Source organism: Bombus fervidus, chromosome 17 (assembly GCF_041682495.2).
Source record: "Bombus fervidus isolate BK054 chromosome 17, iyBomFerv1, whole genome shotgun sequence".
Lineage (NCBI taxonomy): Eukaryota > Metazoa > Arthropoda > Insecta > Hymenoptera > Apidae > Bombus > Bombus fervidus.
The window spans coordinates 8,078,543-8,092,545 of record NC_091533.1 but is presented as its reverse complement, the minus strand read 5'-3'; the positions used below and the strand labels follow the sequence as shown (position 1 = coordinate 8,092,545).

At 34.6% G+C, this 14,003-nt stretch overlaps 1 protein-coding gene across 3 annotated transcripts in view; it reads left to right on the top strand.

Moving 5' to 3' along the window:
* Crp (transcription factor cropped) overlaps positions 1-14,003 on the top strand; it is a 160,829-nt gene that overhangs the window by 7,573 nt on the left and 139,253 nt on the right. For 2 of the 3 annotated variants that reach the window (XR_011802184.1, XM_072020576.1), the window contains exon 2: positions 12,168-12,492. Coding sequence is in view for 2 of the 3 variants with exons in the window: in XM_072020576.1 (XP_071876677.1) it covers positions 12,168-12,492 (325 nt within the window). In the remaining variant the exon portion in view is untranslated. The remainder of the gene's footprint in view (positions 1-12,167; positions 12,493-14,003) is intronic. The other variant, XM_072020577.1, reaches the window with a different exon arrangement.

The window sequence follows — 14,003 nt, the reverse complement described above, 5'->3', positions numbered from 1 at the left end:
ATCTCAAACAGAACAAAGTACAATAAAACGAAGAAAAGCGTGCAAAGTTCACAATGAAATTTTAAATTCCAATAATTTATATTTAGTGCAAAAATATTAACGTGACTAAGATCAGGTTGTTAGATTCTTACCTACCTATAGATTCGTCTATTCTTTATTCATATACGATTTCGACACCTAATATTTAATTATTCGTCCCTGCAAAAGCAGTAACTTCATGATTGAAATAAATAGCACATTTATATATATATTTTCATAAAAATCGCGATCTTATAAATTTGTTTTATCCATTAAGAATTATGACGAATACTTTTATGCATTATGTGAATTTTACGCATTCCTGCCTCCTTAAATTTCACATAAATGCATAAAAATCCGCAATCTAATCACGATAGTCGAGTCTCATAACAGTGCTAATGAAATTTTAAAACGCGTACGAATACTTTCGCGAGTAACCGTACGTGGACTACTTTGTTAAATTATATTTGATTCTACTAGAATTTTATGAGACAGCGTATATCAGCCGGCCGAATTGAAATTTCTTATCTCACTTTACTCGATTCTATAATTAACTGTGATCGCGAAAAGTTCTCGTACAAATTCGTAATTTCTTATCAAGCATTCGCTTCATTCGTTCAAAATCGGCCCGCTTAAAAGAATCACGAAATTTTCTGGCCAATGCTGGTGACGTTTCAGAAGAATCGAATCTGACTGACTAGCCAATTTTTCTAAATTTCTCATTTCATTTCTCGATTGCACCAACTCGAATGGTGCAGCTAATGTATTTTCCGAAGAAACGTAGTTTGTTACGCATATTGATTAGCTATTGTATCAAGTGAAAAGGTTTACCATGAAAAGCATAATACCGTTTCTTTGGATTTGTACGCAAAAGAGGCACGATGTCGCGTCGCGGCGTCACGTCATTGCACCGCAAAATCTCAGCACTTGCCTGGCCTCGTCTAGGAATGGACTTAACACTTGCTGGAACTGTATATATTTTCAAATCTCGTTATTTCTCCGTACCTACGGCCAAAGGTTAAGTCTTATAAGTATTACAACTTAACTTAATCTTAAGCATTATACTTGCAATTAAAAGACAAATTTATCTGCTCCCAATCTTACGTCTTAGTAACGTGATCGACAGCTTGATGGATGTATCAGTATTTTCTGATAGGGCACATAAGATAGTAGGATAAAAAAGAAGTTTATTGTCGAGATTAGAATTACAATTTTGCAATTCGTTATGCCATTCTCATATAATACAGCGATGAACATTTCTTTTTTTTTAATTTTGTTGATTTTTTTTTTTTATCGTACCATAGTAGACAGCTAAACTACGAAAATAGTTTGTACAGTCTTGAAACGCCTTTCAGTTGTGGAGGCTGGCAGCAGACAACAATGGTTCCTCTGTTGACCTCTTACGCTCCACATACCCACTGCGCACCGCAAACTCATGTTACATACACACGTGTATGCGAGTATTACTCATGAATAAAGTCAAAGGGACCAACCTCAGACGGCAATAATGCCTCTGTCTGACGCCCTTCCTTTTTCTCTTCTTTTCTTTTCTTCTCTTTTCGAGTAAGCTCGCACGTTACTACTGATGTAGCTTCATAACTTCATCTTCCAGTTTGCGTTCAATTTTTGAAAAAATGTCTCACTTTCGTGTTACCTCTCTCTACGCTATTCTTCATAAGTATTCGAATATTTTGGTAGTATCATTTCAATTTGTAGCAATAATAAATTTGAATTTGAGTTATCAAACTATGAATTTAAATGTGTGCAGAGTGGTAAATTTTGCTTCAAACCTACCTACTTACCAACGCTAACTTAACCATTTAGGAATCGTTCTATAAGACTATTTCCGCGTATAATATACGTAGTTGATGCTGTTGGTTTTTTGAAAGGATCATTTGGTCCTACTGGGATCATCTACCTGGGTTTTTATTCGTGGACCTAAGATAGAATAACGGGTAGCCGGTTGTTCCTTTATTCGTTGGCCTTGGACCATTCTGCACCAAGATTTTGAAAGCAAGATAAAATATACGCGTGCTTAGATATTTATGGGAAGAAAGAAAATTTTTTAGAAATATTCTTAGCTTTTGGACATTATTGTTTGGCTTTTCTCGGACTTTAGAATTATTGTGAGAGATTTCTAAGAATTTCTTTCTTCGTTTCTTCTTAGATTTCGGTGTGAAATAGTGAAAGTAGCTTCGAAAATTTAAAATAATTTTTAGTTATTAAATAATTATTCTTTCCCGAATGTAATATTACATATACAGAGCTTCAAGCAAGGCTCAATTTTAATTAGATGAAATAATCTTTATTTGCATTGTTAAAAACATTGATATTTTTATTCTCGGCTTAAAACTATAAAGAACGTGATCTCTATGTCAGGAAGCGATGCGTGTGAATGGAAAAGAAAGGAAGAGAGTATGGAAACATTCTTGGAATCTGACGCTGTTACAAGTAGAAAATTACCGGCTGTCGTTGGTGGTTGCGTCAAAATCAGACAGCTGGTCGGCCGCGTCGTTTCACGCATCAGGGCACTCGCATTCCGATCGTCATCAATATAAATTGTCATTGTTTTCGTCGCAGGTGTTGCACCGACTGATTAACAGCCTGATCTATCTACATTTAAAGAAGAGTGGTGTTTGAATCGGTATTAGCTGGTTTGGAATGTCTGTCCCGTTTTAAAATACAGTTGGAATATATGTTAGATGCTTTACCGAAGTCTACTTTTTCTTTTGAACTAAAAGAAACAAGTAACAAGGTTTTAATTCGAGTGAACTCTTAATACGTTGTTTGCTGCGTCGAATCTCGTAGCCTTCCATTGTAACTGAAATTTGTTTTCTTTGATTTCATTTAAAAACAATTTGCGCAACGTGGCGTCACCCGCTTCCGGAAACAACTAGGCCACGACGCCAACGTGATGTCATAAGCAGTTAACGCGTTAATAAAAGTTTTTTTTATTTATAGAATGGTTAAAAAGGAAATGAATTCTAGATAGATTCCAATTTTTATAAAACATGAATATAATTTATTTTCAATGGAAATAAAATAACTCATTGATTTAGAAATGAAGTTAAAGAAAGGATATTTTTGGTGAAAAATGTTGCAACTCTAATCACGGTTCGTCATATTTTAATTAGGAGCTGTGTTAAGCAATAAAAATGAAAATACGATCATATGTTCGAACACAAATTCATCGAGTTCTCGTCGTGTTTGCGATTACCGGCGGCTACAGATAATGTTGCGCCATATTACGAAATGGTACAATTAAAATTAAATAATCTTCGCGTGTATTAGTCGCAGATACGAGAATGTATATACAAAGTGCAATTTATCATACATTTATTACACGCTGTCTCACATTCGAGCGATGTTCTCCTAAACGAATATCACATTCGCTTATTTAACAATTTATTTTTAACGACTTCGCTCAACGGTATATATGTGTAGGCATGTATACCTTCTACTTATACGATTAATAGGATTTTCAACTCGAAGCCCCAACCGGAAGGTTCACCTCAACGCGTATATTGTTCATAAACGATTCGATTGCATCATCTGAGAAACCACAAATTCCCCCACAAATCTTATTAGAAAAAAAGAAAGAGAAAATAAGAGAGACTGCTACGTGCCAAAGAGTACGATATCGACATTTTTTTATATCGCACACAGTTGTTCACGTGAGTCAATCAAAGGTCAGCAATAAACAAGACATTTTATCTTGTTCAAATTTCAATATAAATACATTTCTTATCATATTTCTTGATATACATTATACATATTGATATGTGATTTAATTTTAATACAGTGTTATTGTTTTTTTACCAAACTCCCGACTTGTACATACATACCGTGTTCTTCGTCTGAAATTTTTATTAAAAAACACATATTATATATAGCCTACATTATAATATACACATATGTATATTTACACACACACACACACACACACACACACACACACACACACACACACACACACACACACATATCCTAGGAAATACTTAAAGAATTAAATAGTAAAAAATAAGAAAATGAATGCGAACCGATACGATTTCGCCATGCAAGGTAGAGACGGGACTGCGGCTAAACGAAGTAAACGGGTAAACGAAGAAGAGCCAGGAAGACGAGGAGAACCAGAGACAGAGGAGGCACGTACACCCGACGCGACGTGGCGCCCGCTGGCCTGTGCCTTACGTCACATAGCTAAATATATGCCTGGCCGTTCCCAATCTCATTCCCATTCTCGTTCTTCATTCCATCCCGTGAGCTAATACGACAGCAGGCATCCTTACTCTGGCAAAGACATCCGCGAAATTGTCCTCCACCGTTTCCTCTTACTTTGCCTCTCTGCATTCTGTAATCCGATCTATTTATTATTCTATCATTTGTGTCTGTTGAATGACATTTTTAAATTTGAGCTTCTTTTCCTTAGACCATTAACGAAAAACTTATCGAACAAACCACTACGTAATTATGATTTTGATCGTTGAATGACATATTGAGTTCCTGGAAACGTTTGTCGGTTTTGAAAAGTGGTAATAAAGAGCGGTAATATTGGTGATAAGGGGTGATAAGGATGGCACGATATATATATATATATATATAACGTTGATGTAAAAATGGTTCTTTGAAAATATGAAATTTCATATAATCTCATCTTCATTTTTTAATTTCTGTTCATAATTTTCATAACATAAGAAAGATATTCTATATGAAATGAAGACTCTGATAAAATAAAAATTTTATTATTGTTATTAAATTAAAATTGTTAGTGTATTAATTAATAACAAAATGTAATGAGCAAATGTAATGAAATAAAATATAATTAAATGTAAATTTTAATAATATAGTAATCAATTTCAACTAATTTTAATAATATGTGTATATATATGTATAAATATATATATATATATATATTATATGTATTAATTGAAATGTAATTTTACTGAAATGGGAACGTAATTTATGAAGTGCTCTTTATTCGAGTGAGATATACTTAAAAGGAGTATTTAGAATAAGGAGAGGTCGCGGCTTAGGTATACACTGCTCCATTTCGGGGTTTGTTCTTGATCCTGTTAACATCTGTCGTCGGCAGCTTCGTTTCTAGAAAAATTTCTGCACGGCAGCTGCCGCTGGCAGCAATCTTTACGCTTATTCGCTCCTATTTTTTCCTCTGAAACCACGTTGCTCAAATATCTTCCTAACGAACTGTAATTGAGGCTACCGGAGACAAAATGACCAATATTCGAATTGAATTCACGACATGTTACAAAATTTCACAGAACAGCGAATTGAACGTGTTTTCGGATATTAATTTTCTTAATTTTCTACATCTTTAAACATACCTCTATTTATATTATATATATATATATGTTATTTATTTAAAATTACATTCAATCATATTTTAAATATATCACCACAAGTTATCTTACAATTTTACATATTTTTCAAATTTTTATTTTATACGTTTACAAATCTACTTTTCGTATGCTATAGAATTTGTAGGATATTATTAATTCATGAGACGGGAAAGAATTCTAACAGGGTCCGATCGTTGCGTTCTGAGAAACAAAATGAAAGGAAGAAAAGAGAAGATAGGCCTCCGCAGTGCGTCTGATAGGCTTCGTTCATAGGGAGAGTTTTTCCGAGGTTGGGTAGCTTGGCTAGGGTGTTCAAACCCCAACATAAACCAACAGAGGCACACAAACGTAGTAGTAATACGTATACATACCTATACAAGCACATATGAAGAGCGTCGTGCAGTTCCCCTATTCTACCCAAACTTAGCCTTGGGTTTGTATACCGAGTGACTCAACAAAATTTCATTCAATTTATTCAATATTATTCAATGTTCCTCTTCTTTAAGCATTGCGATTTAGCATCCATTGCATGTTTCTTAATTTATGAAATATATCTTTGATTCAGTTTTTAAGATGAATGTTTTTTCAATAAATAAATTTATCCTTTTGTTATTTTTTTTTTATGTTTAATTTCGTACAAAATAAAAAATCGTTCAACCTGTAAAACATAAACTCCGATATTCTTCCGTTATATCCAAAACATCGAAGTTATTTGACTAAAACCATTATACGCGCGTCTTGATAAACAAATATGGTAACATCAGATCACTGCATCCTGCCATGTTGAAACAAACAGATTCGAAAATAACCAAAGTATACTCCGAGTTCTGAGTAGCGTATTGGAAGTGATGAATGAACCGAGCAGGCTTTTCAAACGCGCCGAATTTACTCAACTTTTCAATGAACCTTGACCTTTCGACAGACTGTACTTCGAGCCGCTTGTTTCCATTGGAGTGGCTGGAATTGGTCACAGAATCGGTTAAAACAGAAGTGTAAATCTTACAACTTTTCACGCACGCAATAGTTGTCGCGCATACAAACATGGGTGATCAAAATATTTTGGGTGCGGTTTACATTGTTATTTAATCTTTATCTGATAGAATACAGAATACAAAATAGAATTAAGTAACCTAATCTAAGTTTAATTTCTTTCGTAAACTCGAATCTGAAATGTCATACTGTGGGCCTTCTATGATTTCAACAGAATGATTTAATTTACTAAATAATTGCAAATAAAAAGAAGCTTTGAGCAGCATATTTTAAACATATAAATTGTTTAATTTTAATTTTAGTCATCTTTTATTGAATTTGAATGGATTCTTCTAAAACTTTTTACATGTTCAAAATGTAAGGAAACCGCGCCAAACCTGAAAGAGCCTAATATGGAATATGATAATATCAATGAATAGTATACCATTTTAAGGTTAAGTATAATAACTTAGACCAGATCTAAAACAATTAGGCGCGTTGTTATCTATAAGAGCGTTCATATGGCGATTCTCGTGACATACAGTATCGCAATACCGTTTTTTTTTTCTGTTTTACATTCACAGATTTTCTAATCGTTAAAGTCTAGTCGAAAATTAGAAATCTTTTCTAATCGTTCAATCGTACTAATGAAACTTCATAATGTTTCATATAACACATATAATATATGTATCCATAAAAAGTGTCTATAGATGTTAGAACATTTTCATGAGGCAGTTCGTATAAAAGTAACTTTATAGTCAGCGTTTCGACTACGCGTTTCATTGATCCTCAGTCCGAAAAATTGAAAGGAAGTTTTTCGAGTTGGTCGGCTAGTGACAGCGTTATCGTAACCGTCGCGTAGCCGCGTCGCTTTTTCTCCCCGGGTTTTTTTTTTTTATAGCGCTCGACAAGACATCCTTTCCGGTCGTTTCCTAGTCGCTAGCAGCTGATAGGCAGCCAGAGATAGCGAGGCTCGTGCGAAGGCACCGGTAACAACCAGCTGAGTGGCGCCAGCCATCAGCTGTTGGTGACTCACGCGAGAGCACCGCGCCGATATAACACAACCGCACAATCCGCGTATTCTCTCTCGCGGCTCGCTCACTGATACACGTCTGCGCATGCGCGAGACGCTACCATTGCTACACACACGCGAAACGCGGACGTGGCAACGCAACGTTCAGATACGAGCGGTGGATGTGTAGATACATGTACATGTACAGCTCATGATGGTATTCGAACAACTAGTGTTTGAGAGGGATGCTTGAAACTGCTATATACGGAGTCGTTCGTAACTGGTGGTACAGGGTGATTCTCTGTGAGAAAATAAGTCGAAAATATAGAATACAATTTGTTGCATATGACGCTTTGTTTCGAAGAAGATCGAATTTGAAAATTCATCAAGTTTACTTAAACTTAGTTAATTACTCAATAATTAAATATGCGTAAACAATCAGTAGGAAGTTATTATGTATGCGAAAATAAATCGAAAATACAAAATAAAATTTTTCCCTTTAACACCTTATTTTCAAGTAAATAGAGTTTGAATATGTTTATGTAAGAACTGATTTTATACACGCGCAAGATATTTTCAATTTTATTTTTCTCGAAAACAAAGCGTCTCATGAAGAGATTTTATTCTACGTTTTTAACGCATCTTCATACGTAGTTTAGCTCCGATCGATTATTTACTCTTGTTCAGTCCGGAATTAGCCAAGTTTAAGTATACTTGTCAAATATTCAAACTCGATGTTCTCGGAAACGAGACGTCATATGAAAGAATTTTATTCTATACCTTCGCCTTACTTTTTCCTCGTAGCATCGCCCCGTACTCAATTGTACCACCAGTCATGGACCACCGTGTATATTTTCAGTTTGTATAATTGCCAGCATCTGCATGTTTTTGCGTGCATATTTATAAGAAGGATAAGTAACCATTGGAGTCAATTCGATAAATAAGTTTAAAGGAAGTAGTGGTACGTAACTGATAATACGAGGAAAACTGGACGAGAAATTGATTATATTTGTAGTAAATAAATAATCCACGGGCTATGTATGTGTCGTTCAGAGAATATTCATAGTATGAATCTATTACAAGTTGCTCATTATTTGTATTTATGAGTTCTACTGATGTTATAACGTATAATCATTATTAGTAACTATGACTTATAAGATACTTAATATAGAAATACATCTCTTAAAAAAATTCTTCTTAAGATATTACCGCAATATAGACGTATACAACAATATTTAAATTCTGTATCAAAGTAATCCATTATTTCCTAGTTACAATATCATTCAAGCATTTGAAATTTTAACTCGCGTGTTACATATTTGGAATAAGTTGAATGTATAATTTTCAAAGTGCTTTTTCTTAATTATGCATTCAAACTTTCGAATTTAGTTTCGAGATTGCTCGTCTTACTTTAATACGAATTCGAATTATGTAATTCTTACTAGATGAATCTACAGATCCAGTATTCAATTTGAAAGTCAAGTATGCATATAAATGCAAGAGCTTCTAATGTTCTACCTCTCAGATTCAACGTCGTTAGTGCTATCTGATACGATAACGCCTATTCGACGAACACGTGGAACACGATAAACTCCAGCTCCATGGAGAATGTTTATCGTGAACTCGAAAGAGTAGACCTGTGTTACTCAACGATTTCGAAAGCAATCGTAAACTCTGAAGTAGATGGTATGATTTCTCCATTTGGACTGATATTCTTTCCAAACGAAAATGGCGTTTCTGATTAACAACGGATCATCGGATATATTTATTAAAATTTAGCCTGATAATAGCCTTACATACGTATACAACGATTGTAATTTTAATTTTAACCCGTAATTTTTCCGCGATCCACTTGAAGATTACATAAAGTGTATCTAATTGCTGTCGAGAGTTGATTGATAAGCAATTCAAAACTGATCTGATACAGATCTGCGAGCTGGAAAAAACTAGACAGAGATAGTCATTCTCGCGTGATCTTCAACTGAATCGACTTTGAATTATTGATCCGACATTTCTCAATGAGTGTAATCCTCTTTAAAGTATGTACTATGTAAGATATTCTCATATTGTACCTAATATTTGACTCTACCCACCTAAAATCAGCTCACGACCTACACTTTAGAAATGTGTCTGTATATAGATATATATGTAGTATATAGACCTCTATATGTGTATATATATATACATATAAAGGTCTGTGATGAAAAGGAAGGTAGCCACCTACTTAGTCGACCTACTTCTACGGGACTGATCCGAGTGAACTCAGCGGGTATCCGACGAACGAGCTGACGTCACAGCAGCCAACCATCCAGCCAGTAAGCCGTCGGCGTACCAGCTGATCTAATGTAACCACTCGATGGGAGAATGCCATGTGGAATTCTGCTGCGTGGACCACGTGTTATTATTGCATATCCTGCAGGAAGTACGATGACTTCACCAGCCGTTCATTCATACAGTTCCTTCTTCAAATTCCTAGAATCTGCAAGTTTCGCCGTATAGCGTGTTTGTCTTTAAAATTTGTTGGTTTTTATGATTTCACATTTGCCAGAGAAATTAGATTGCAATTAATGATTCGTATAGTTCTTGTTAAAGTTCTTCGAAATTTTAGCTTCAATTTCAGTATACACTGTGGTTAAGTTTAAAATTTCCTCATCTATAACGTCTCTTGTATATACTATTATGTTTCTCTTTAAATTTCATTCCGATTATTTGATGGTAATTTTAGCAATTTCAATCATAATAATGTAAATGAACTAAAATAGTTTCTGCCTGTAAAATCCATCAAATATTGGTAAATTAATCTTCTGTTACTTCGAATAATGAACAACGAAATAGGAATTTAAACGGGTTGTTAAAAAATCAGCGCTAAAATATCGAATACAAATGCAAATACGCATAGCCGTTTCTCATTTAGCGAACGGATTCTTTAATTTCCACAAAATCAAATAAATCATTCGTATAATATGAAACACGTATGCCCTATATGTATGTATATTATATACATATGGATATATTGTGGTGCTATTATCGGCACGCGTTGAACGAATGTTTCAGAGAGCAGGGCACAAGGTCACGGTCTTTCCCTGCTGACTCATCTCACATCCGCTATCCCGATCTTTTCCCTCTTTTCTCTTTCTCCCTATCGTCTCCGCCGCGCCTCCGTGTAATTTTACCAGATGTTTCCTAGCGGCAGACGCGCCACCCATTTCCCATCTCTCTTCTTCTTCTTCTTCTTCTTCTTTTCTCTTCACCACCAACATTACCGACCAGAGAAACATTCCTATCTCCTCTTCATTTCTAAACTATTCATTACATCCGTTCCTGTAATGGCACACCGTTTAGTTCAACTGTTAATCTTCCACAAATGCGTACCTCCTCTTCCTTCTCTGAGGTTTCGTGAATCTCGTGTTTGAAATCAGATGCAGCTATTGTTTGTTTTTGTTTGATCTTTTTTTTTTCTTGCCATTGTATCTTACTTTTTTTTATTGCATTTTCGAAAGCTTACAGGAAGTTTGTTTCAGTTGTACAAGTATTTACAATATTTTTAACAGAGTTTCGCGTTTTAATATTCTTGAAATTAAAGCGGACCCTCAAATAGTATCACTGGGATACTAGATGGCTATAATACTAATTTATGTTAGATTACTAAAATTTGGAGTACGTAGTTTTATTTCGTATTTCACGAAATTCGCAATAAAATAAAATTAAATTAAATTAAAATACGAAACAAAGATAATTTTTATTGCGAATAAATTGTGCGGGAACTCCAAACGCAATAAAGTTTCAATAAATTGTCACGAAAGTAAAGGGAAGAATCGTCATTCCCAGAGCATAATGTTGAACACGCTGAACATATTCGTTTCAAGCGTAGATTGCAGACTCTCGAAAAGCATTTCGTCGTAGCCAGCAAAGAGATAACCGAAAATTAAAGAGACGAAATGAAAGAGAGGACACTGACACGAACTTGGGTATATCACTTTCTATGTGCACCCCATATGACGTCCACGTTTCGTCGAGTTTTGTGGCGGCTCTAAATATTTGATTTACAAGCAGATAAGAGATAGAGGGAGATAGAGAGAGAAGAAAAGCAGAGAAATGAATGTGCAGACAGAAATATAAAAACGGCTGTTTGTCTGGATATAAGGGCTTTTAAGGAAATTGAAAGCGTCGTGCTGTTTGTTTCACAGAAACTACATAGCAGCCACGACTTATCGACATTTAAATTCGCGGTCAATGAAGCGAGACATCATTGTCGTTCTGTGGTTACAGTTTTCAAAGGCTCTAGACTGCACGCAATGTCAGCGCTACATGAAATTATTCTTCGCGTATTCGTTTCTTCCCTTGTGCAACCAGGCTTTTCAAATGTTTTTTATCATCCAACGATATAGATTTCTACGTTTGCCACGTATTTCAATGTCAATCTCTCGTACTATTCTTTTCGAATGTTTAGTTGGAAGAAAATATCCACTTTTTGGTCTTTTTTCAGCAATAAATATGAAATCCAGTATTTAATTCAAGAAGAGTTTGCAGATATTTTCTTATGACTTTTCATTCATACAATAGGATTTTACTACTATAATCTCATCTTATCTTATAGTACATTTTAGTTTACTTAAATTTAATCTATAGTAGTGTATCTAGGTTAAGGGAGACGATATAAATATTTAATTCTTGTATCGATGAAGCTAAAAATTAGCAAAAGTTTCCCATAAGAAAAGAGTTAAAGAAATCAGAATGAATTTCGTGTTAACACTCACAGAAGCAAATAAATAGTCAATAAATATTAAGAACGTATGATTTTTGTTTGGCAGAAGCATTGGAACAATAGAGGAGGGCTCGGTGACCACGAGCGTGACGGTCGCCGAGGTCGCTGATTCGCAGGAGCAACAACAACAGCAATCGAAAAGCAACGGCGCAGTATCTCGCCGTGTTGCTGGTCAGAACGTTGCGTTGAGCAACGGAAATAGTACCAGCAACGTCGGCCGCGTTACACCGCGAAGCCATATGGAGCAGGAGAAGCGTATGCGGCGAGAAATCGCCAACAGCAATGAACGACGTCGGATGCAAAGTATTAACGCCGGTTTCCAATCTCTAAGGACATTGTTGCCACATCATGAGGGCGAGAAACTTTCTAAGGTAAGTCTTATATTCTTATCTTCTTTTCCTCTTACTTTTTTAACTTACAAAGAATTAGTGTGCGGAATCATTCTTGTACAAAGAACCATTGTTTTCACGCTTGACATTCGACATATCAATTTTACGAGAAAGAAATTTGGCATGAGAAATAAAAACTCGAAACCTTCATCGAAATCAAGCTAGCTATGATGTGTGAACAAAATAAAAAAAGAAAAAAAAGTGAATATAGGATACTCTTGTAGGTTTTTCGAAAAATCGATCGATGAAAGTTTTTTTGAGACAAGTGTATCATACTATATCATTAGTTTTAGATGCTTTGTCTTATCGAAAGCGACATTGTTTACTTCCTCCAATAAGTTACCTGTGCTGGAGGAAGAATTTAATCCCCATAATTCATCTAGTCATCGCACAGATTGACTCTTTGAATTCGTAGTGCTAGTTGAATGCGTGCGTTTGATATCTAAGGTTAGTTTCTTTTTAGGCGTAGTCATTTTTAAATAGATGATAGCGCTATATTATTGAATGAATTCAAAGGGTTGATTTCTTCAATCAATCGTAGTCAGTACACGGTTAGTCATCACTTGCACGTATCAAAAGGAAAATGTTGTATTAGATTAGTGAAGATCATTAAGAAAAATTATGGTAAATTGCCTTAACGTTTCTCGACACGAAAATTTTATTCTAAAATTTTACTACACTGCCGATTAACATCAAAGTATAGTTTTATTTCATTTTAGGATAAAATACGTATCTTTACTGGTTTCTTTAATATTTGGAAAATGTTGGACATTTCGTGCGAGATTAAGTTTACAATATTTATAAAATTATTCGTTTCTTTCGTAAATTTAGACCTAATTATTTTCTACTGTTTAATATTAATATACATATTAAAATCAGAAAAAAAATAGATTTATCATATTTTTTCTTGTGGTGCTCATCTGTATATTTATCATTTTCTTTCATTTCTTCATAATTAATTTTAAACTAACATTTGGTTACATCGAATTAAATGATCCGATTGAAATAGTGCAAAATGTGCAATGCGTACAAAAAATTATTCTTATGCCGCACTTTTTGCACGTGCTCGAGACTGGCGGTAGCCACAATGTTGCATGAGTGGTGTACGGTTGTTCAATAGTACCACTCTGCAACACTTCATTCATCCAACCTACTCTTTCATTCATTGCTCTGTGAATATTGCGTTCTTGAGATGTAAAATTTTGTCAATCTTTCCGACACTTTCAATATCATTATTAACTGCACTCAATCAGATTAAATATATCACACTATGAATTAAAACCTACCCTCTAAACCGAGCAGCAAATTCATAGTACAATTTAATTAAACATAGTTGAAATCACATGAAACGTTTACTATCAATTAAAAGCTGACCTCGAAAATTAGTAACAAATTGAGAATGAATGTTGTTTTCATAGTGTTCTATATTTATTGTTATGAAAAATTCATATATTTTTTTAGATCACGAAAATGAAGAAGATGCAAAAGAGAAT